The sequence below is a fragment of the Phoenix dactylifera genome, unplaced genomic scaffold (genome assembly GCF_009389715.1).
Source record: "Phoenix dactylifera cultivar Barhee BC4 unplaced genomic scaffold, palm_55x_up_171113_PBpolish2nd_filt_p 001296F, whole genome shotgun sequence".
Classification (NCBI taxonomy): Eukaryota; Viridiplantae; Streptophyta; class Magnoliopsida; order Arecales; family Arecaceae; genus Phoenix; species Phoenix dactylifera.
Genome location: NW_024068628.1, coordinates 48,887 through 72,629, shown reverse-complemented (window position 1 = coordinate 72,629; position 23,743 = coordinate 48,887). Strand labels below are relative to the sequence as shown.

At 40.0% G+C, this 23,743-nt stretch overlaps 3 protein-coding genes across 3 annotated transcripts; 2 read left to right on the top strand and 1 right to left on the bottom strand.

Moving 5' to 3' along the window:
* Positions 1–4,919: 4,919 nt before the first annotated feature.
* On the top strand, positions 4,920–9,565 carry LOC103697004 (probable prefoldin subunit 2). Its single transcript, XM_008778765.4, has 2 exons — positions 4,920–5,221; positions 8,931–9,565. The coding sequence occupies exon 2, from the start codon at positions 8,936–8,938 to the stop codon at positions 9,374–9,376; it is 441 nt and encodes a 146-aa protein (XP_008776987.2). The 5' UTR covers positions 4,920–5,221; positions 8,931–8,935; the 3' UTR covers positions 9,377–9,565.
* Positions 9,566–10,338: 773 nt separating this feature from the next.
* On the top strand, positions 10,339–19,902 carry LOC120108368 (ATP-dependent DNA helicase Q-like 1). Its single transcript, XM_039121954.1, has 10 exons — positions 10,339–10,579; positions 12,365–12,756; positions 12,891–13,079; positions 13,458–13,621; positions 16,571–16,667; positions 16,784–16,827; positions 16,963–17,077; positions 17,160–17,513; positions 17,608–17,832; positions 19,732–19,902. The coding sequence occupies exons 1-10, from the start codon at positions 10,339–10,341 to the stop codon at positions 19,840–19,842; spliced, it is 1,932 nt and encodes a 643-aa protein (XP_038977882.1). The 3' UTR covers positions 19,843–19,902.
* An 853-nt stretch (positions 19,903–20,755) lies between these two features.
* On the bottom strand, positions 20,756–21,696 carry LOC113461276. The gene has a single exon (XM_026801096.2). It carries the CDS (start codon positions 21,436–21,438, stop codon positions 20,890–20,892), a length of 549 nt encoding a protein of 182 aa, XP_026656897.2. The 5' UTR covers positions 21,439–21,696; the 3' UTR covers positions 20,756–20,889.
* Between the last annotated feature and the right edge of the window lie 2,047 nt (positions 21,697–23,743).

Here is a 23,743-nt window from a genome sequence, read left to right as displayed (position 1 = left end):
CGGAGGCGGCGAAGGCGGAGCGGCACGGGCGGAGGAGCTCGGGTGGGATGCTCGGCGGCGGTGTTCGTCGGCGGGGAGGCGGCGCTGCGGTGGAGCTCTCGAGGAAGAAAGGTGAGCATTTTCTCTCTCTCTCTCTCTCTCTTTTAACAGAGATCCGGTAGGGTTCGGGTTAACGGGCACAACCCGCTCCGCTAACCCGTTTCGCGCCCGATACCATTTTTTAATGAAACCCAAAAGGATTCGGGTTAACGGGCACGATCCGACCCGATAACCTGTTACGTACCCGTTAGCGTCCATGGCGACGGCGCGTGGGGTACGATGGCGGTTGAAGATGGTGGGAGCTCGGGGAGGAGGGGCGACGCTCTTCTCCGTGGAGCGGAGGTGGGCTTCGCCGTGGAGGATGGTCTCGAAGTAGGGGACACGGCGGCCGGCGTCGTGCTGGATGGGCCGCACGCGGGGGCTCTGCAGCCGGACTTCGCGGCGACGGCTGCGGGGAAGGGGCTGCAGCAGCAAATGAGGGCGGTGGCGTTCTTCGTCCGGATCCGACCATGATCGGCAGCAACGCAGGATGGTGGATTGGCGCCGGAGTGCTCGGGAGCGGCGCGCGGCGGCAGTGGTGGAGCACGCGGGCGCGGTTCTTCGCCGGCCATCTCAGGCCTCCACGTTCAGCTTCCATTTTTTTTTCTTTTTGTTTGGGGAGGAAGAGGAAACGGATCACTCGGAAGGGGCTCTGTTTGGAGGCTCCGGCGTGGAAGAACAAGAGACAAACCCAGCATAAACTGGATCGAGGCTTTGGCAGCAGAAGCAAAGCATGCCAAAACTCTGATACCAAGTTGGTGTAGAACCGGCTCCGGGAAGGATGACTGCAGCAGTGACGATGTACTCTTGGAATTACTGCCGTACGTTGTAGCGTTAAAATGGAAACAGAAGAAGAGGGAGAAGAGAAGGAGGAAGAGGAAGAGAAGAGGGAGAAGAAAAGGAGGAAGAGAGGAGGGGAAGATGTGGGGGAAAAATTCTTAATCACTTCATTAAAACCCTAATCATGAAAATAGTCTCCTATATATAGGGCCAAATAAACACAATTAACATAAAACCCCCTTACACAAAAATAACTCCTAATAAGCCCACAAATAACACAAATAAGCCCTAAAATGCAAACAAGCCCAGAAATAAAAATAAAATAAATATGCAAATAAAATGGTGGCCTAGCTGATGTCCCCATCAACTCCTCCCGGATGGGAAAAAATGGACCCAATTCGAGTCTGACTCAATTTGGGAGCTCAGGATCATCTAGATGAAGGGCTCTAATGTCCCCATCACCTACCTAGGCGTCCCTATTACTATCCAAAGGCTACGGGTGGCAGAGTGCTTGGGTTTGTGATGAGAGCACAAAAGTGCGTTATACACGTTGCTTAAATTAATTTTATTGCTAACAAATAATGATAAAAGGGCTGCATTAATTTTATATTTTATTTGGCACAGATTATCGTAAATCAGAGTTTAAATATGCATTTGGTTGACTTCAAGCCTGATTACACTGGAATAGAATTGAACCTGGTCAAGCACACTTGCACCCGAGGGACACATGGCAGCCATCCGGAGGCAGCACAAGATGGATCCACTAAGGGTCTAATTTCATCATCCGGGAGGATCCAAAAGCCCGCAACGGATCTGTGATTTGATCTCCCGCAACCCCTCATCCAGATCCCGTGATCAAGGCCCTCATCTTCCGCCCGTTTAAGGCGCTTCCCAGCTTCCTCCTTCCGCTTGCGACTCCGTATCCCAGCGCCCATGAAGCTTCCCAGCACCCCGTCCGCTCACCCTGCGCCTCACATGCTCCAGCTCCAGCTACTGCGATCGCGATCCGTCCCGGGTAGCCGTGAAACGTCCCAAGCCGTCCGTGATCAACGCCCAGCCATCCGCCCACCTCATCCGCCTGCGTCCGTCCGCCTCCCAGCAGCATCCGCGCGTCGTCCTCAACCGCGATCGGCTCCCTTGCTTCCGGATCCGCATCTCAGCCATCCCAATCGTCCACGATGCTCCGGGGTTCATGATCAGCCTTCCTCCCGGCCGAGATTAGCGTCCAGTCCTCTTCTTCCGCCCGCCGATCCTGTGAAGCATCCCCCGCATTCAGTCCTCCTTCATCAACATCCCGCGATCCACGTCCGAAATTCATTCCGGTCCGCCCATCTCCACCACGTGCGCAGTGGGGGGATGCTATCTATATAGCTCTCCATCGGCTGGGAGCTAGCGGGCGGGGGGGATTGGGGAAAAACAGGGGGGCCATCGAAGAAAGGGAGAAGAGAGCTGCCGGCCTCTTGGTTTCAAACGAAAAAAAAAAAAGAAAGGAAACAGGGGATGCCCTGTTTCCGAAAATAAAAAGAAAAGAAAATAGAGAGTGAGAAAGGGAGGGATGTTGATGTTTGTAATGGTTTGCTAATTCCGTTGGCAAAGGGTGATGGATGAATCCTTGTCATGTTGCTTTCATCAAGTATACTCTAAACTTTTATTCTAATTGTTTTATATCCATTGGTATGTTTTAAATTCTTGAATATTTATTTATTAGATAGATCTTTTATGGTTTATATATATATTGATGCATGGATTGTTTCGATGTTTGATTTGTCGTAGACGTAACCGGCACGATAAATACTTAGATGTTGAATTCATGTTTTCAGATTGTATACTCCATGATTAAAACTACTCTATCATATTAATCTTTAATCAAGAATTGCCGAGTTTATTTATTGAAAGTAATATTGTCAAGGAGGATTCCGGATCCCCAGCCTTCTCTATATTTTTGAACTTTGTTTAATTATCTATTAATCCTCTGCTTTTAACTTTTGAAAATCAACTGAAAATTATATCTAAAAATTACGCTAATAATCTTAAGATCGTTCCCTGATGAATCGACCTCGGACTCCCGAGTTATATTACTTGTGCGAATCTCCTGCACTTGGGAGAGCAATTTTACTTTAGCACCAGTTTGGTGCAGTGGGTCCAGAGCAGGTTGGAGGGATGGAGGGCGTCCTCCTTATCCATGATGGGGAGAGTGGCACTGGTCAGAGCGGTGTTGGGATCCATAACGGTGTATCTTATGGCCAACACAGTAGTTCCGAAGACGATCCTGTTAAGGATCGAGTGCCTTCTTTGGAGCTTCTTGTGGGGGTCATACGGTGGAGGTCACGGAGTGCACCTGGTGGCTTGGGAGCAGGTTTGCCTTCCTACTAGTGAGGGTGGTCTAGGGGTGCAGTCCCTCATAGAGAGGCGTGAGGCGTTCATTGCTCGGCACGCGGCTCGGTTCATGTTAGAGCCACACGGCCTCTGGAGTCAGGTGATGGCAGCCAGATATGGTCGAGGGGCTTCAGGGGCGGCACGGAGGGGTCGTCGAGTCTCTTTCATGTGGCACGAGATCGGGAGGTACCTGCCGTCAGTATCGGCACATACCAGGTGTTTGATTGGCGACGGCTGAAGTATTGACGTGACCAGCAATTCATGGGTGGACTCCCTTCCCCTGAGCTGTTGGCCGACTATGGTTGACACAGAGGCAGTGGAGGGGCTACGGGTGTGTGACCTCCTAGCACCAGGAGGGGCAGAGTGGGATGAGGCCAGACTCAGGCTGTTGTTCGGGGTACACCTAGCTGCGAGGATTTGGTCCCTTCCGTTATCAGGATGCGGGGGGCTAGACGTCAGGGTGTGGGGCACCTCGAGCCGGGCCAGTGTTAGGCTGGGAGATCTTCCCCGCGTTATTCAGTCGGAGCACGAGCCGGGGCCGGATTGCACTTGAATTTGGAGGTCCGGACTTCACCCGAGGGCAGCTCTCTTCCTATGGAAAGTGTTTTGGGACCGCCTTTCGACGAGAGCAGTGCTGAGCAGGCGTGGCTGGGGGGTCCCGATAGAGTGCGGGACGTGTGGAGCTGAGGAGTCAGTGGACCACGTGCTCTTCCAGTGTACATGGGCGAGGTCGACATGACAGTGAACTGGGATCCCGCAAAGGGCCCGAAGTGCGCGGCAATAGTTTCTTAGGGTGATACGGCAATGGTTAGCTAGTTCATGGACTCGCGAGGAGGGCATTAGAGCGATTTGCACAGCACATCAGATATGGCTGGCAAGGAATGCCCGTACTCTCGGCGAGCGTAGTGTGTCACCGAGGTTTGTGGCAGTGCTTGCTCGAGCACAAGCCACGGAGATCAGGCCCACCTCTTATGCAGACAGACCTTTGACATCTCAGGACACCTGGGGTTCCCCCTTGCTCCGGTAGCTCCTCAGATGGTGTTTTCACCTGGGAGCCTCCACTCCCGAGCTTCCTTAAGGTCAACTTCGATGGGTCGGTTTTGGATGGCGGCACGCGGGGCGGTGCAGACTTTGTCATACGGGGCCCGCACTCCAGGGCAGTGGCCGTAGGTGGCTGCCAGTTGTTTGATACATCGGTTCCCGAAGCAGAGCTGCGTGCAGCCTGCGCGGGTCTTCGACATGCGCGGGTAGTGCTACGGGCCAGCTCGATTATTTTGGAGGGTGACTCGGCCACTGTTGTCGGGTGGATTCAGAAGAGGTTGAGGGGTGAGGGCACAGACCACCCCTTGATCCGCGACACTGTGATGATGATGAGAGATGGAGGGGCCATCCAGGCCAAGCATTTATTCAGGGAGGCCAATGGGGCAGCCGATTGGGTGGCTGCCTACGCGGCCCACCACTTGGGGTATGTCCTCTGGTCAAGGGAGGAGAAGTTGTCATTGGCACTCCGTGAGTTATTGTATTTTGATCTTATTGGGTGTATTCGTACCTGCACTGTACGAAGCATCCGTATTCAGCAAAAAAAAAAAAAAAAAAAAAGTTTGCTTCACAACCAAAGAGAGCTCGAAGTATACGAAACGGTACCCAAACCCGGCCCGACCTGACCTTTTATTTCCTTTTTCCCGTCTGAAAAATGCCATCAAGCGGCGTGTGACTCTGCTGCCGAGTTTATACTCCTCTTCTCCGTCGGCGCCCGTCCGCCGCCGGCCACCGCTGCCGGACCTTTCCGGCGTCCGACAGGGCCGCCCGGATGTCAGTCTCCGTCTCTTCCCTGGTTCAAAGTTGGAGCCTTTCCCCTGTCTTCTATTTCTTTGATCATTTCCTACCGAGCTTCTCCTCCCCACTTCGTCCTTAGAACCCTAGTCTGGAACTGTATTCTGGGGTTTCTCCAGCATCCAAAAGCCTCGGGTTTTGCTTCAGATTCCAGGTCGGCTTCGGCTTGTACTCAACTTGGTTCGTTCTAGGTTTTTAAAGTAAAGTTATTTCATTCCTTTAAATTCTCGATAGTTTGGAGAATATTATTGTTTTTTATCGGATTAGGGTTCTGATTTCTTGGTCGTTTTAATTCAAAATTGGAACTTTCCATGTCTATGTTGTGAAGCTATTATAAGAATCGAGGGTTTAATTCATTGATGTGTGCGGGAAGCTAAGTTAGATTCTTGTGCTTGATTTTTTGTCCAGTAATATGGATCTTTCATCTAAAAAGGAATAACAATATTAGGATGGTTGGTGATTAAAGCGACCACATTATGAAGTTGAGATAATTATCCTTTTCTTCTCTTCGTTAATGTTTGATGGTACTTTGAATTAATTTCTTACCTTCTCAGTGAGTTTAGGCCACACACACACACACACACACTCTTTCGGTGGGCAGCTTAGTTTCCAATGTGTAGAATTAGGCATTTGGTTATCCTACTGATATTGATACTTCTTTGAGTCGCAAGCACCTTTATTGGTCTCTGGGGAATTCATTTGTGCCATGTTGTAATGCTTGAAATAATTGAATACAAGATTGTTAATGCTGTCAGATGATCTTCAGGCCCTCGAGCTATCTTTGCAATTATTCTTTTTGTAGTTGCATGGCTGCAGGCCAGTGGATTTAAGCTGCTAACGGATACGGGTCAATCAGCAGCAACTTTTTAGCAAGTTGGGTCAGATACAGTTGGGCTGCAAGCAAGTCTGCTTCATGATCGTGGACTGACTCGTATTATGCAGTCGCAAAATTGGTTCCAAAACCTAGTCACTATATGAGTGTTGGGTTTAGTTTGCTTTCTTGGGTCAAGTTGGGTTTATTTTATAAACCCAGACCCAATTCACAAGAACATGTCTGGATTGATTTTAGTGAAAAATATTTCATGTGCAAGGGAACATGTATAAATTGTAGGTGCTGTGGACAACTCATTTCATGTGCAGCTAGTTAATAGTCATATGGAAGTAATGCTAAACAACACAACTAACTGATTAGATTCATGAAATGGTTAAATATAGCAAACTTGAATTCTGTTAACAGAAGCAAACATGTATCAACAACATGCAACACTTCCGTCTTTTATAATGCTTAGCTACACCAGCCCCCATTATCTTACTCAAGGTAACATTAACGTGCAACTTTTATCAACAAATCAAAACATTATTAATTAAATTTAAGTCATCTGCACTTTTCTAATATCTGGACCTAACAATGTTTCAAATAATTTCAGTCTGCATTGGGTTGAATCCATTTTTTGCCAATGCTGGACCTGAAACAACTTACTTTTGATTCATTTGTGGTTGTTTGTACAGTATTTTGGACTAAATGAACTTGACAATTGCCATTTATCACTTGACCAATTTATGTATGAATTTACACTGCAATTTGTGCAATGAGCTCGGCATAAAGTTCTGTTTCAATCTCTTCAAGGTGGCTTTGCTTGCTCACTAGATTGTTGTTGTCAAAGTTGTCAATTGCATTAAAATAGCTAACAAGACTGTTTTTTGTAGCCCTTTGCTCAAGCAGATCCTTCAGAATGTAGAAGTTTAATCTAGTGAATCTCTGGAATCACTATAAGTTTCATATTAATCCTTGGAATTGAGTAGAGGACCTAATGATGAAATAGAATCTCTTTTTCCCTTAATTTCTCCGTTGCTGAATTTGGATCTTCGTTACGTTTTCCATATGTGATATGGAGCAGAGATTGTCCCTCAAAAGTCCAACGATATTGGTCGCCAGTATGCAAGTACAGGATTGTGATTCATGATTTCATCAATAGAAGATGGAAGGTGACTATACTATATGCAGAGTTTTCATAGCCAAGAAAGGAGCCATTTATCACGTGCATCTTTTCTTGCCCAGTGATATCATCAACATGGTATTAATAGCATGGGAAGGGATCTTGTTGCAGAAATCTAGCCTTGTGTTTTAATAATTAGTTTTAGTTGGAGGACCAGTGGAGATGAATTGCTATCATTAATTTCGGCTCTGAAGCCATATGTTGCTAGCCTGGAAGTTATATCCCAAAAGAAGTTTGAAGATACTTGAGTGAAAATTTTCAGTATATATTGAATGAGTCCTGAATTGTCTCTAGCGTATTGGTTGGTATTTCTCTTTGTATCTGGTCCATCAGATCTATTTTTTTCTTTTGCTGCTACCATTTGGGCGCTCCTGTTATGTAATTTTTCTTGCCCTATGATTTTTCGTTATCATCTTCATGATTTTTCTTTTGCACCTTAATCAGCTTGAATATTAAATGATCATTTCATATTGAAGTTTTGAGGTGTAAATGATTGTTTATGATCTTCATGGTGATCTGTTGGTTTTTGAAAATCCAACATTTCCTGGTTTCTCTTCAATTTCTGATTGTTCAAATTTGAAAATACTTCTGATGAAAAATATTCTTGTATGGAGGTATCATATCGAGGATTAGAGCTAAATTCAGCTGATCTTTAATTGCTATTCATGATTTGGATGGTCTTGAATACCAAAGCAAGTTGGTTGAAATGTTATCTCAATCTTAAATGCCTCACATTATGGCAGTTTTGGTCTATACCATATATGATACATGTGAATAGGTCCAATTTTTGTAAACATCATATGCTATGGATCCTTTAGAAGATGCGCGGATAAGTTTATAAAACATAATGCAAGAGACACAAAATACACTATGTTAACAACCCAAAACAATTATCTCTATTGGGAAATATAATTACAAAAGGAGGCTTATCTATTAGATAATATGCTGTCAAAATATTTTGGTTTTAACAAGTATCATTCATATAGATAGGTTCTGTATCAAAGCATGACAGTTATAAGCAATAAATATATCAAAATGAGCCCAACAATCAGTGCACTCTGCTTTGCATTAGGAAGATCTAGTTTGGTACACACCCTAAAAGACAAAAATGGACTCAATGAAACTTACGCAGAGTTTAACGCATGACCAATGCACCTGTTCCAGATCTCATCCTTTTATTTTGTTGTACTGGAAGCTTGAATATGTGATATTTATGTGGTTCTCACAGAAATAATGACGTCTAATCGAAAATATTGATTTTGTTACTAATTGACCTGCTATTTTGGGCCTCTTCTGTGCTTCGTCAAATTCATTCTTGAGAATATGAAGTTCAAGTAGGAGAAGGGTTGAAGTACTACTGCCGGAAACCATGCTTGTTCAAAATAAGTACGGTATGGTACCTGTACATACTGTACTATACCAGCATATGGTACACCATTTGGCTCCGGCATAGCAAAGGTGACATTGGCTACATAGAGTACTATACTGAGGGGCTCACTGCATAAGAATTCCTTATTGTTATGATTCAATATACCTAGTATGGACTGGTAAGAACTAGTAACTTCAACCCTTTATATTCGGTGGTTCCATTAGTCCCCATTTGCTGCATATCATAGAATAGATGTTGGATCTCTGGGCAATGCTTGAATTACATGTGATGGAAATGATTTTCCATTGATATATGTCCATGTTGAGCTGCACAGCAGTAGAAGTGCAGAGCAAGTGAGACCATACATTATTTGCTATAAATTGAAACTTGAGAATGCTTGATGACAGAAAAATTGACAAAATATTGATGTTATTTTGACAGATATTTCTTGCTAATATATATTTGCATATATCTTATTGAGTTCTTTATATTTTCAGGAACCATGGCAAGCAAAGCTAGTGTTGACAGTAGGGAACCGGTGAATGAGCAAGCAATTGCAAATATATATGCAGCCATGCGCTCTGATATCAACCAGCTCTACTCAAAGATCACGGAGTTGGAGATCGAAATTAGTGAGCATTCCCTTGTAATTGGTGCAATACAACCACTCGATCCCTCTAGGCGCTGCTATCGGATGGTTGGCGGTGTGCTGGTTGAGAGGACGATTAAGGAGGTCCTGCCTGCAGTGCAGCGCAACAAGGAGGGCCTTGAAGAGGTCATTGCTCGCCTTAACGAGGCATTGGAGAAGAAGAAAAAAGAGATTGAGGAGTTTGAGCTGAAGCATAAGATCAAGATCAGAAGAGCAGACAGTGAGGCTAAGGACGACAGTAATCATAAAGAAGGTTCCGCCCAGGGTGTTCTTGTAGGTCCAGCAAATGAGTAGGGTGAGGGATGCTACAAGAAGTTAAAACAGTTGAAACATTTAGATGAATATGTGGTTGAGGTTAATCATAGGAACTAAATTTTGTGCACGGGTAATGTTATATTTTTTTGTCGAACATATTTGTGTAGGTAAGTGCTGTGACTGCTTCCTCTTAGACAAATCTTTAGTTTCATGTGAAGAGTTTTAGTCGGCCTTTCTTCTCTGCATGTTTGAAAGCTCAGTGCAGCAGGAACGTCCCAGTGTATCACAGGATTAGTTTCGAAGAACACCAACCTGTGTCATGTATGATCATAGACAATACGCCTTGTTTATTGTTCAGTGGCTGCGGGTAATTTGACAGGGTTCTCACCACCATATGTCGAAGTGGATCATTTGCAACTGTTAGAATCCAAAGGCTAGCTGAATGGTCAAATGGAAAAATAGGTGAATGGCTGAATCTGAAATGGTTCTAATCCATGCGGGGCTTACTGATCTAAAACATAGATAAGTGACCACCCCAAGAAAATGACAACACAAGTTAACACCTCTGCTAAAATTCCACCACAAGAAATTCATGTTACACATGTATTCAAAATTTCTTGGTCTCCGACCAGTATTTTAGCTGATTCATTTGATTCGTGGAAGACCCGTGGTTCGTTATATACTTAGCTTCGCAAAAGCCTATATGACCTATAATCTACTAGAAACTCCTCATAAGTTAGCTCACAGATTTTATCAAGATTATAAATAAAACTAAGGTATGCCGTACAAGTCTAAACCGGACGGCATGGAGCTTACTGTACCGGTCTGAAATAGTATTCGATACGGATGGTATACTGATACTCGATATGTCCAAAAAATTTTATATCATATCGACACTATACTAATATAGTACCGATATAATATTCGGTACCGAAACGGCAAACTTCGAATAAAACAATATCCTTTCATTACATCAACTAGTTTTTTTTATCATTTAATGTATGTATTACTGTCTGCAAGGAAGGGTTAACCCGGTTCAGTCGGTCCAAGCTCTGAACCTGGACACTTTTTTTTCCTTTCCCGCGCACAGCGCGCCGCTTTATAACGCAGCACGAGAGAGAGGGAGAGAGAGCGAGCGCGAAATGGAGATTGAGAGAGCACGGCTTCTAAGCTTGGCATTGGATTTTGGATTCGACGAGGAGGTCGCAAAGCACTGCTTGGATCGGCTCGTCGATCTCTACGGTATAGCTGGATCAAAACCCTAATCTTTACCTCCCCCTCCTTCCATTTGCTTTGATCTCCCGTCCCCAAGAAAGCGTCGACTTTTAGGGCTTGATTACTCGTGGCCTCCTACAATCATCTCATTCCCCTTAAATTGAATTTCTGATTGAAAAGATTAAATGCCCCCAAAAAATCGCGGAATCAAGAAAGATGTACTCAATTGCTTTGTGCTTCTTACTTGCATCTTTTTGTTTTTGATGCTTGGGAAATTATGTTAGTTTGGTACAGAATGGGATTATCGGTGATAATCCGTTAGAACTTCTTTTGATGTGGTTTCTTGGGATCCTGAGATTGTGATTAATGTTTTAGATGTTAAAAGTGACAAAGGCAATGATAAAATTATTGAGACATTATAAAGGTTATCCTCTAACAAATTCCTCTTGAAAAATTTGGAATTTTTCTGAATATTGCTACTTTTCCTATGACCATGCGGCTATGAGATGCTGGGTCAAACCGCTAGCTTTTCTTTCTTTTTTTTTTTTTCAGTTCGGTGGGGTTAGTATTCTCAACTGACATGCATAAAAGATGTAAAACTGTGGCATTTACGTCAACTCCTATGCTATTCTATATTTTGACTTACCTTTTTGTTATGTTCATTTGTTTTTATTGTTTGAATCTAATGGGAGCACCCAAAAGTATGCAAAGGAGGGGAAAGTTTTATAAAAACCACATTCTTATAAAGCTGCAATCTCTTATTCAGAAGGTGGAGTCCTTTATGCATATATTCCGTTTTGAGGAGTGGTCTAGTCAGGTGTTTGGGTCAACATAGGAGCCCTTCAGGTGTTTGATCGGGCCACTTTATATGATTTCTATAAAGAGTAGTATTGGTTGGTTAGAGGAGGGCAGGCAGCCAACAATAATATGGTCTTTGAGGGATATATTGGGCTACTTTTGTGTCCTAATTCAAATCATTGATTAGGATTAGTAATAGAAGGTCTAATATCAGTTGTAGGTTGAGGGAATACCAGAGAATCTATTTAAGAGTCTCGGTATCTCTCCGTATGGGGTTGAATAGGAATTTGTAACCTTGTTAATGATTATTTTGTAACTTAATAGGCATCCTTTTCTAGCATAAACCACTGTTTGGTCATGCTATTCTTGTTTATTGGAGAAGTGATCTTTCTATGGATAAAGGAAGGTTTTTTTGGCTAAAAAAAGATTGTTTGTCAACTGAAATGAAATAAAATCATCATCACCATTCATCTCTCATTTTTGTTTCTTCTTCAAGAACTTAATTAGGAGATGCCATGTCAGAGGGTCATGTGGAGAAGTGATCTTTCTACAGATAAAAGTACAGGTTTTTTAAATAAAAAAGATTGTTTTCATCTGAAATGAAATAAAATTTCATCATCATCATCCATCTCTCATTTTTTATTTCTTCCTCCACAACCTTAATAGATGGGGATGCCATGTCATAGGGTTGTGTAGATTGTTGTGTAATTAACAATTAGCTACCGAAGAAAAGAGGACCCCTGGTTGAAAGAGTGAATTACAGCAAATAATAGCTACACCCAAGATGAAGTTCAAGAGCTAAAAAATTTTATTTGAAACAAAGTATTGTATTCCATAAACTAGGCTTCTAGTGCTTTTGGACACAAATTGGCTGAGGCCATCGTCTTTTTATGCATTTGAGACACTTTTAACGATGGACACTATATAATAAAAAATCCAGAATTTATTGTGTGTTTAGAATCATGTGTTATTCTTTTAATAATTAAATAATAGATAATTTTATTCGTGGTGTAGGAGAGGATGGTAAGGAATTTGTCACTGTTGAGCACTGTGGTGATGATTTTCTGGCTGCATTGGCTGATGCTGTGCAAGAAGATTGGGATGATTTGCAAGCTATTGAATCTGAAGCTTTTGGAGCTTTAAATGACATATTGGGAGAAGGTGTTTCAAATGATAAGGAAACAGAGAATGGGGTTGACTTGGGAAATGTTGTGATGGGTAAAGGAGATTCATCTGGACACCAGGGCCAAGAAGAGTTGGATAAGTTGAATAGTAGTGATGACTCTGATTTGGAAGTCTTGAGCCAGAAGGATACAAGTCCTGATCCTTCCTACAGCTTTCATAAAAATAAAAGTCATAAAATCTGTCAAATTGTGGGTAAACGAACCTCAAGGTTACAAGTAAGCTACTCTTCTTCATCTGCTTTCAGTAATGCTTATGAATTCTCTTGTTATTCTGAACTTTATTATGGTTTTATTTCAAGGATTTTTCTCGACCAGCCCCATCATATCCTGGTGCAGGGATTTTTTCTGATGCATTACAAAATGGACATGAAACTCTATGTTATGAAGAGCTGCATGCTATGGATGATATGGAATTGGCAAATGCTGTAATATTTGGCAACAGAGCTTTTCGAACTCTGCAGTATCAAGCTTGTAAAGCAGCAATTGAGAACAGAGACTGCTTTGTTCTTATGCCCACTGGTGGGGGGAAAAGTTTATGTTACCAGGTTAAACCCTTTCTATATTTTAACAGTGTCATTTCATTACAGGCTTTAGACCAGTTCAATGATGCTTCTTAATGCATTTTCACAGTTCACGTAAAGCCTTGTTAGCTTATTATGAAGAGAATGTCTTGTGGTGATGTATGGTTGCAGAAGGACTTTCTTGTACAAAATTCCTTAGTCGTATAAGTTGTTGGAATTCAAAGAGCAGTTTCTACTCATTTAAATTGGAAAATACATCTGTTTCTTTGTTTTTTTCAGTTACTGCCTATTTATGTTGAATGGATATGAGATATTAATTAAATATTTAGGGCCACTGAAAGCCATAAGAATGTTATCTACAATTTCCAGCAACTTTTGCTAACACTAGCATGTAATCTACAGCTCCCAGCAACTCTACATCCAGGTGTCACTGTTGTTGTATGCCCTTTGCTGTCACTTATTCAGGACCAGATCATTACACTGAATATTAAGTATGGGATACCTGCAACTTTTTTGAATTCGCAACAGACTGCTTCACAGGCATCAGCAGTCATCCGAGAGTTGAGGTAAGGATCCTGTTATGTTAGACTCTCATAATAGTACTATAGATGATATTGTCCTGATAAAAGCTGTCTATTGGAAATGGCATGTTGTAAATTTTGATAATGTCTAAGAGGCTAAGAATGTGAATGCAGTGTAAGATTTCTAGTGATTTTAACAGCTTGGCATACATGGTTACAATTTTATATTATCGAGTTCATGACTTTTTTACCAAATTGATCTTCTAATTTTTACAAATAATTAGTAACCAACCATTCAAGAATTTCCAAATGTCATGATTAGTCTTTAGAAATGCCCATTACTTACGAGGGAATCATCATTTTCTAAATAATGGTTTTTTCTCAGAATATTATTGATTATTCTTTGTTGTTTTCAGCTCCTAATGCATGTTGTTTTTGAACGCACTTGAATTTTTTACATTGTATATTTTTAATTCTTTAAAACAAGGGTCACAATCATGATGTCGAGTACCATACTAGTCCGGTACCAAGTCACGATGATACATAACTGTAGGGTACTGGTTCATTATTTTTTGACTTTTTTTGTTTTGTCAATTTTTTGGTTGTTATGGTTATTTTAAGGTTTAGGGATCTTGAAATTGTGATTTTAAGATCGTTCTGATATTATTTTTACTTCATATTGCTCCCAAGAAACCGTTTGATTTCTTAATGTACACAATTGTAATTAACAAAAATAGATGTTGTTAGCTTGAAAATACATGTATCAGATAGATTTGAATCACAAAACTGATATCTACTCCTCTGTGGAATGTCTATGCTGCTTGTAGACATCGGGATCTTGTTCATTGTCAAGGATGTTGTTAGAATTGTAAGTTAATACTCCCTAAAAAAATTATGCTATATCTTATCTTCAGGGTTCGAGAAATGGCCAAGGATGTTTCTTATAGGATGAAACTTTTTAGTTTGTGGATGAATTTAACTCATGCAATAGGAGTAATATGGAGTTGCCAAATGCCATCTTGCGTTAATAGGATTTTCTTAATAGATCCATATTTCCGATGTATCATTGTAGCGGGCAATTAGGATGCTCCAATATGACGAGTCATCAATGTGTGGTGGATGTGTGATAACAATATGAAGGTTCTTGATGTTTATTTTTATTGTCAACGATTGTTGACTCTTTTTAGTTCAAAATTTTGTTTATAGGCAGTTAGATCCATCGTTTAAAAAACTCATCAAGTCAACTAAAACTCGGTCGAGTTAACTTTAGCAACTCTTTGAGCTGACTCGATGGGAGGCTTGGCTTGTATAAAAGTCAGATTTTGAAGCAATCTTGACTTAGCTAACTCCCCGGGCAACTTGATAATCAGACCAAGTTGCTTGACTCAATTGAGTCTTATGCACTGACTATAGTCCATTTCAATACCATCTTTTTTCAAATTATCACCCCAAGCAAGTCTTGGAGTATGCCTTTTAGTATATGAAGTGTGAAATTATGACAACACAAATTAAATGTGAAGGGTTGGGGCTTCTATTCATCACTCACACCAAAACTACATTGTTCAAAATTCTCTAACCCATCTCCGCAGCCCCGTCATTCTCAATTCCTATCGTGCATTGAGAGGGTTTTGCTGGCCACCACTCCTAGCACTCAACACAACATACAATAGTAGTTGATATCAGTCAGAAGTCTGGTGTTTGGGAATTGTTCAGTGAGGTTAAGAAATTCGGAATTTGGAAAAAACTGATAAATTTGGGAAAATTCGGAAAAGATATGGCATATTTATTAAAAATAAATATTCATATTCATATAATATAATATATAATATACTATATAATATGATATATAGTATGGTATATAATACAACATATAGTATGGTATAGTATAATATAATATCAATATATTTCATTAGATTCATAAATAACATTTAATATATACTACCATATAATATATTTTATAAAATTGTTATACATAATATATATTAAAATAATATACATAATTGATTTCAATTTAGATAAAGGTGATTTTTGAAAGAGGAAAAAGTGATGAGATGAGATTATGGTTTGTGAACCAGCAAGCTTGGGAATGATTACTAGAAGAACAGAAAGATCGAAAATAAAAAATTAAGACTAAAGAGAGTGAGAGAATGTTAAAAAAGGTTAGAGCATAGCCTAGCTTTTAATGCTGCCTTTTTGTTAGAATTTAATGCGTCCTTTCCAGAAAAGGCAGCGTTTCCAATTTTCAAGTCAAAGGCTCCCCATTCTCAAGCCTAGTTTTCTTGTGACAGCTGCCTGCTTCAGGATCTCGAAGCATGAGCTGGGGTTGTTTTCCGAAATGGAGGGTGTTTATCAAGCAAACAATATATTCACTGATTCATGTTTTATTTGTGAATATCACAAATTTTATGATATATTCACGATGCATTGGCGAACCAACTTCGAATTATTTGCAGAACTATTGATTTAAGCTATCAACTACGGATTGTTCACAAATTTTTCAAAAATTCAGTGAATTTTGTAACTATGGTTGATAGCATGTAAAATAGTTATTGGTATTTCTTATTTTTTTATTTTAATTATTAATTAATTACTGATTGTATGCTAACAATAAATTATATATTTAGGGTTCTATATGCCCATGTATATAAATAGCTCTATTCATGTTCTTAAAAATCACTATCCATACCACATATATATAGTTAATAATATATGTTATATATACATGTGTGTATATTATCAAGTTGATGTTCAAGACTCACTAGGTGCTTGGCTGAGCATTTGAATCGACGCGACTCAGCTAACTTTTGAGTCGAGTTGAACTTTTGAGTTCTAAACTATGTTTAGCTCATCAGCTATCCATAAAGCAACAAGGACAAAGTTGAGAACTGCAGCACCAAAATTTATTGAACTGTAAATTTTGATGATAAAATGATATAGTTTATTTTTAGACAAATAAATCTTCTTTGCTTAATCCATCTGCCATTCTGTGTACAGAAAAAATATGCCCTCATGCAAACTCTTGTACATCACTCCTGAAAGGATAGCTGGGAACTTGTCATTTCTGGATATTCTAAGAAGCTTATACCAGAAGGTAGTTGTTTGACTCTAAAAAAGTAATTTGACACTTATTTCATTCATAACTTATGAATTTTCATTTCTTGGTGGAAATAGTGTCAAAAAGAAGGCCTAATTATGATTGTCTGACAGGGTCTGCTTTCAAGATTTGTAATTGATGAAGCACATTGTGTTAGGTAAGATCTTTGTGACAGGTATTTATTGTGAGAAACCATCTCTTTTTAAGTGTTATTCATGTTCGGACCAAATATATATAGTGTAGGCAGATTTTTAACTATTCTGACTCTGCTTTCTGGTCTTTTGTTTCCCAGTCAATGGGGGCATGACTTTCGCCCAGACTACAGAGGACTAGGATGCCTTAAGCAGAAATTTCCTCGGGTTCCTGTTATGGCATTAACTGCAACTGCAACCAAGTCTGTGCAGAAGGTAGGCATACATTTTTTTTTTTAATTCTCTTTTTAATTTGATTAAAAGGCAGTGATCTTGAATCTGATGGTGACATATGCAGGACATCTTGAATACTTTAAGAATTCCTAATGCTTTAGTGCTTGAGACAAGCTTTGATAGACCTAACTTGAAGTATGAGGTTGTTGCTAAAAGCAAAGATTCACTGAAGCAGCTAGGGCAATTGTTAAAAGATCATTTCAGTAATATGTGTGGAATTGTATACTGTCTCTCAAAAAGTGAATGTGTGGATGTTGCCAAATATTTGAATGAAAAGTGTAAGATAAAAACAGTATACTACCATGCTGGTTTAGCAGCTCGTCAGAGAATTGCTGTTCAAAAGAAATGGCATACTGGAGAAGTCCATGTTGTCTGTGCAACCATTGCATTTGGAATGGGGATAGACAAAGCAGATGTTGTGAGTACAGCTAAAAGTTGTTTCTTAAAAATTGCTAAATTGTCGAATCTGCTTTGTTCTCATATTTTTTGCAATTCCTATTTTATAATGGCAGCGTTTTGTTATCCACAATACGTTGTCAAAATCAATTGAAAGCTACTATCAGGAATCAGGGAGGGCAGGAAGAGATAATCTTCCAGCGGCATGCATTGCTCTGTACCAGAGAAAAGATTTCAGTCGAGTTGTATGCATGTTACGGAGTGGACAAGGTTTTAAGAGCGAAAGCTTTAAGAAAGCCATGGGTCAAGCAAAGAAAATGCAAGAATATTGTGAACTGAAGGTATCCTAACTTCTCATTTTTTTGTTATTTGACACAATCATGTGTTTTCATTCCTACTATAGGTTCACTGAAGTACAAATTTGTAATTCTTTTTCAGTTTTTGTTCGATTTTGCAAACATCTTGCACATGTTTGTAGTTCATTCCTATTTGGTTTTCCTAATGTCATCATTTTTCTTATTGTAAAGTGTATGAGTAAGAGTCTAGGAGAAGAGTAAAAAGAATGAGAACAATTATGAAAGCAATTTTAACGATGCCACTCCTGATAGGTGAATCCAGAGTCTCATTATCTTCATGTAATAATATGAGAATAACTGATGCCTTACTTGAAGTTCATGCTTTATTAGATGGGTTTGCAAGATCCCATTGTTCAGTGACACTCCAGATGATATTTGAAGAATAGCAAATTTTCTTACATTGGTTTAGATAGTGATACTAAGGAGGCTTCTGATAGCAAGAAGTAAAAACATTGCCATCCTTGCTAGTTTTGGTCTACCACTTGGAGACTGGTGCCAAACCAGCTATATTTGTCAGCTACTTTTTATGAGAACATCTCGTGGTCTGCGTTGTATGGGTTGCAATGCTGCTTGGTTGTAGTACAGTAACATAGCTGGGAAAGACTGGCATCATACCTGATTTTAATATAGGATCCCTTGAATATACCTCAACCCAAGTGTCATGTGAAATATTGGTAATTGGTAGTGAGGGAGTCACCTTTTTTTTTTTAAAATGTGTTTTATAATAATCAGAAAATGTCATTGATGGCTTGGCAATATAAAAGAAAAGCTAGGCAATCGCTAAGTAGAGGATCAATGAGAGGGAACACCATGCTTTCTCAAGGTTGTAGATTTCTCTGTGCCAGTGGTCATTTTATCTGTACTGGACGGGTCAGTATCAAGCTCTTGCAGGGATTGGGTTTACAAGTATGAATTAGAGTGCGACTTTTCATTACACTATCATCCACTAAACAGGAAGAATTTCTGCAAGACATGATTTTACTTGGTGCTCGAATTCTTTTTCCTTTTTCCACATATTTTTAGGAGTTTGAGTCCAGAATTTAAATATGCATTCAAAGGATTCTTATTCCTCAAATCTGTACGTTTCGCTGTATCAGTAGGACTGCCTCAATTTGGTCCTTTGATCCCCTTTTTGTGCCTTGGAGAGGAATCTGGGTCCTATATCAAACTTTGCAATGTTCCCTCTTAATCCAAACTATCTCTAAGTGTAGATGTGAGTTGCTCCTTTGTTAAATGATCTTAAGATACAGCAAATTAAGTTGGTCTGACAGACACCAACTAGACTTCCAGTTTTCTGGCAAGCTCTTCTCTTGCCTAAGTGGATGGCCATGGAATCATACCAGTTCGTGGGATATTTACATTAGGTTAATAAAGAATTCTGAAATATCCATTAATATTTCCAATTTAGTTTTATCAACCTAGAATTGTGCTTAGCCAACCTCCCTTTGATGGGAAAAGGCTGGGATGGTGATGATGCGTATTTGTATGCCACGGAAGATTGATTAGTCAGACATTCAAGTGATGCCACTGTCAGCGTTTTATATAAGAATAGTTCTTTTGACTCTTAAACATTGTTCATGCAAACACCTGTACAGATGAAGACTTGTACATACATGTGCACATGATATATTGTTTGTTAACAGTCACTGCTACATATGTGCTGCTGATCAGCCTAATTGAATCTATGCTATTCTGTGTTTTTTGTGGGTCCACATTCAGGCATTAAAAAGATTGATGTTGAGACATTTGCTGCTTATGCTTGCTCATGCTACGCCACTGAGTTCAATATTGCTTACTATGTGAAAGATTATCTATGAAATAGACGTGTCTGCATATATCTTTATTGCGAATCTTTTACATTGTGAATTTTTGTTCATGTTTCAGACTGAATGTCGGAGGCAAACACTTCTAGAGCATTTTGGAGAGCTTTTCAACAGGCATGGCTGCATGTCTGGTCCCAGTCCCTGTGATAACTGCTTAAAGATGTCTGGATGAATCTATCTACTCTGATGATTTGTATGCATTCATCTTGAAATAGTCCAATTAATTTCTATATGATCCTTCCTCTACAATTCTTTTACCAACCACCCCCACACTCCCCTCCCCCCCCCCCCCCCCCCCCCCCCAAAAAAAAAAAAAAAAAAAAAAAAGCGGAAAATAAATAAACAAATAAATAAACTGGATATATGTTGTCCCTGCAGCTGAGAGATTGAACTGTTTTAACTTGAAGCTGTGGCCATTACATTTTCAGAGATTTGTATTTGGAGGCTGGTATAGAACAGGTGGTGATTGTGGACCTGGGGCTTGAAAATCTTGGGATCAGAACATCACATATCAGGTTTTTCTGCTTTTTGAAATTAATTTTATATATTCAGCATATCATCTTAGACTTTTGGACAGCCATAGTGATTGTTTTCTTTTCCAGTCATGTTTAAATAAACAACAAGCTCACTTCTATCAATTTGCCCTTGATTTTATTGATCATACTTTGTCATTGCTTCCTATCTAATGCCAAAATTGAGTCCTCCCACATGGTAATGTGTTTCAGGCGCCTACGATAACTTCTACATCGATCTTAGTGCACCCTGATTCTAGAGATAATTTGGTTGTGCGCGCATCTTGATATCATCTCCGGTTTCACATCTTCTGTTGCTAATCGTTTAGTTGAAATAAGAGTCTCTAGCATTATTCTTACCCGAAAACCTCTAGAATTTATGAATCCAGCATTCAGTTCAAATCCTAAAATATAAGTATCTTAATTGTAAAGAACTGGGGATCATGGATTGTTCTTTCTATATCCAATTCCTTTTTCCCCCTCGATCCTCCACTTCTCAGCCATACCTGATGGTTGGAGGTGTAGCATATTCTCGTGCAGCTAAGATATTAATAAGAGGGGGAAAAAAAAGGATGATGAAATGATGAGAATTATCATCATTAGCCTTGCCACCTTTCGTCAAATTAAGAAAAAAAATTACATCTGCGAAAAATAACACAAGAAAATTGAAACAATATTTATTTCCTTCAACAATTTTCTTCGACGGTCTAGTCGTCTTGATCGCTGCAGGAGTCCAAGCATTGGAGCCTCATCTGCTCATAGAACCTTGCAATGAACTCCTCAGCTCTCATGTCGATCGAATGCGAGGCTCCGCTCTCATCGGTGGCATCCTCCTCGTCATCGCCGAGAGCTTGGAGGTCCTCTGCGGAGGCATAGCGGCTTATGCCTTCATCCGAGCAGCCTGGTGATGGTGGTGGGAGGGGCGTGTCATGAAACAATTCATGCTCGACCAGCTGCGCTCGTGGCAACAAAGATGGGCTGCATTCGAGCGGGTGGAGGTGGAGGGGGCGCATGCCACAGAGGAGGCTCCTCCAGATGCTGCGAGTTTCGGCCGGAGAATCGGGAGCGTTCGCATGGATGTAGGCCTTCTTGTCTGGTTGGCGATGGCGGCGGATTGTCAAGAGGGTGGCTCGGAAGAGGTTCCAGCGGCTGCACTTCTTGGATGGTGGTACATGAGGAGGAGGGACAGAATTGGTGGTGGTGGTGGTGGTGGTGGTGGTGGTGGTTAGAATGCCATCATTCTCTTCTTTCTCCATGAAGGAGAGAAAGAAGAGAGATGGGTCCCCTAGGCCTTGGAGGCCTTCTCCTCGATTGTGAGGCCCGAGATAAACATGGGGGAGGAGAGAGTTTATATATGGTTAGCATATGTTGTGAAGGAATGGTCTGCATGCATGCATGCATGGGTGGTTTGGTTTGAAATGCACGTCGCTACGGTTGGAAGGTGGCCTGTGAAGAATATTTTTTGGTAAAAGATTTCTAATGATGAAGTTACCCTTGGGATGATTTGGTCTACTTGATGGTTTATGGTACATTGAGTAATATGGATGGGCATATGTGGGAATTGGATGATTGCTGGTTCTCCTCTCAATGGTTGGGGGAACTACATCGGTGGAGGAGAAGCTGTGGTTCTCCACCTCTCTCTCTCTCTCTCTCTCTCAAGTGACAGAGGTGGCAAAAATTGACCCAGCCAGAAACAACCAGACACTATTTAGATTAGTGCTTATAGTTAGGGTTGATACAGGTCATTTTCGACATAAGTTTAATGCCGGTCAAACTTTCGTCCCGATCTCAGGTTAAGGGTAGAGGCTTATTGAGATTAAGATAACTCATATTGAGTCAGGACCTTGATAAGGATTTTTTTTTTGAATGGTTTATTTTCCTTATATTAGCTGTTTAATTGGAAATGAATCACTAGGAATTGCAAAGATCAAGTTAATCATATTGAGTCCATGTAAATTAGATTAGAGTAGAGGCAATGTGGGTCAAATTGGATTATGGGTGTCGACGTGGGTCAAGGGATATCCACTCAATGTCGGATCGGTTCTGTGCTAAGATTTTCTATATTGTTGTCCTAACTTGACCTAACCCGAACCCAACCTTTTGCCACCCCTATATCAACATAATCTTGAATAATATTTAAAAATATATGTATAACAATTATTATCAAGTATTAAGACTGCACTTGCTTAGGGAATAAAGAAAGAACAAAAGTCTTTTAAATCTTAATATATTTATTCCTTTTTTTATCCAAACACTTATTTGAACACATGAATTGAATTAGTAAAATAGATTTTTAAAAAAAGTTTACACACAATAAATGCTTTTCCTTTTCTCTTGTTGACTTATTTGTCTCACCTAATCCAGGAATAATATACCCCTGAGAATGAAGCTCGTCACGCTTTGCTCTTCCTTTTCTCAAAACAAGTTCCTAAGAAAAGATGGAATAGCTTAATATTTTTCTCCCTCCAACTTACTCCAATTAATGAGCTAATTCAGACCTTTTATTCTAGGAAATGTAACTTAGACTTATTTTGATTTGTTAGTCCCCCTTTCATTATCAAATTTCAAAATAATCTTTTTCTTGTAAAATTTATATTATAATAACAAGGAATGACAAAAAAATATGACAACTAGGAGAATTTATATTATTTACAACAATGTCTAATATGAAAAAGAATCTTTCATCCAAACTAACATGCCATTATTACCCCCACACATCCACACTTGCTGATGCATTTCATAATTTCCATATGCTGCATCTTAAGTCCTAACAGCAAAAAAAAAAAATAATAATAATTGCGGTCCTTCTTATCTAATTAATGAGAAAATCCAGTATTCTTTAATAATAAATGATAATTACAGTTTTAATTGGTTTTCTAGCATAGTATCATAAACTTCTATGACGCACTCATGTCTCCACATCCTTATTTTAAGACCGTAATAATAAAACAAATTGAAGTCATAATTGCTATTCAACATGAGAACATTGGTGTAGTTAGTCACTAGTTGGATGATATTGATCATTTTGTCTTACGCATTACAAAATAATCATGTTTCGAACATGGGAATTGTCGGTGTATATGAACCGAAATTGACACCATTAATTGATTATTTTTCATTCTTGCATGGCCACCGTCAATTGACATTGTCCATTGATTGTTTAATATTCTTGTATAGCCACTGTGAATTATAAATAGGTGGGCTCTCTTGTACTTGTTGGAATACACAAAAGTATTCTCAAAAATTCTTCTCTCTTCCCTCCCCCCGTTTTCACAGGAATGATTTTGTGATGGGATTGAAAAGGAGGATTAACGTTCTTTTCCTCTCCAAGCATTTTGACTTTGTAACCAGTTCTCCCTCTGACTATTGTGAAGCTTCTGCTTGTCTCTGCATATTGGTGTTTGCTTAAAGAATTAGGACTCTTTTTTTTCATTCATCAAATGTTATATATAGTATCTAGAATTTTCATCCATATACACTATATGGTTGAGATATTCATTTATGTTTGAGCTGGAGAATCTTGTATCATCAATCTATCAATTGGCTCCCATAGCATCTATT

Bases quoted from the DNA above. Each gene is read 5' to 3' on its own strand.
- LOC103697004 (XM_008778765.4), top strand. From the start codon at position 8,936: ATGGCAAGCAAAGCTAGTGTTGACAGTAGGGAACCGGTGAATGAGCAA.
- LOC120108368 (XM_039121954.1), top strand. From the start codon at position 10,339: ATGTATTACTGTCTGCAAGGAAGGGTTAACCCGGTTCAGTCGGTCCAA. The intron at 13,080-13,457 runs GTTAAACCCTTT...TGTAATCTACAG, and splicing joins GGAAAAGTTTATGTTACCAG to CTCCCAGCAACTCTACATCC. The intron at 13,622-16,570 runs GTAAGGATCCTG...TTCTGTGTACAG, and splicing joins GCAGTCATCCGAGAGTTGAG to AAAAAATATGCCCTCATGCA.
- LOC113461276 (XM_026801096.2), bottom strand. From the start codon at position 21,438: ATGGAGAAAGAAGAGAATGATGGCATTCTAACCACCACCACCACCACC.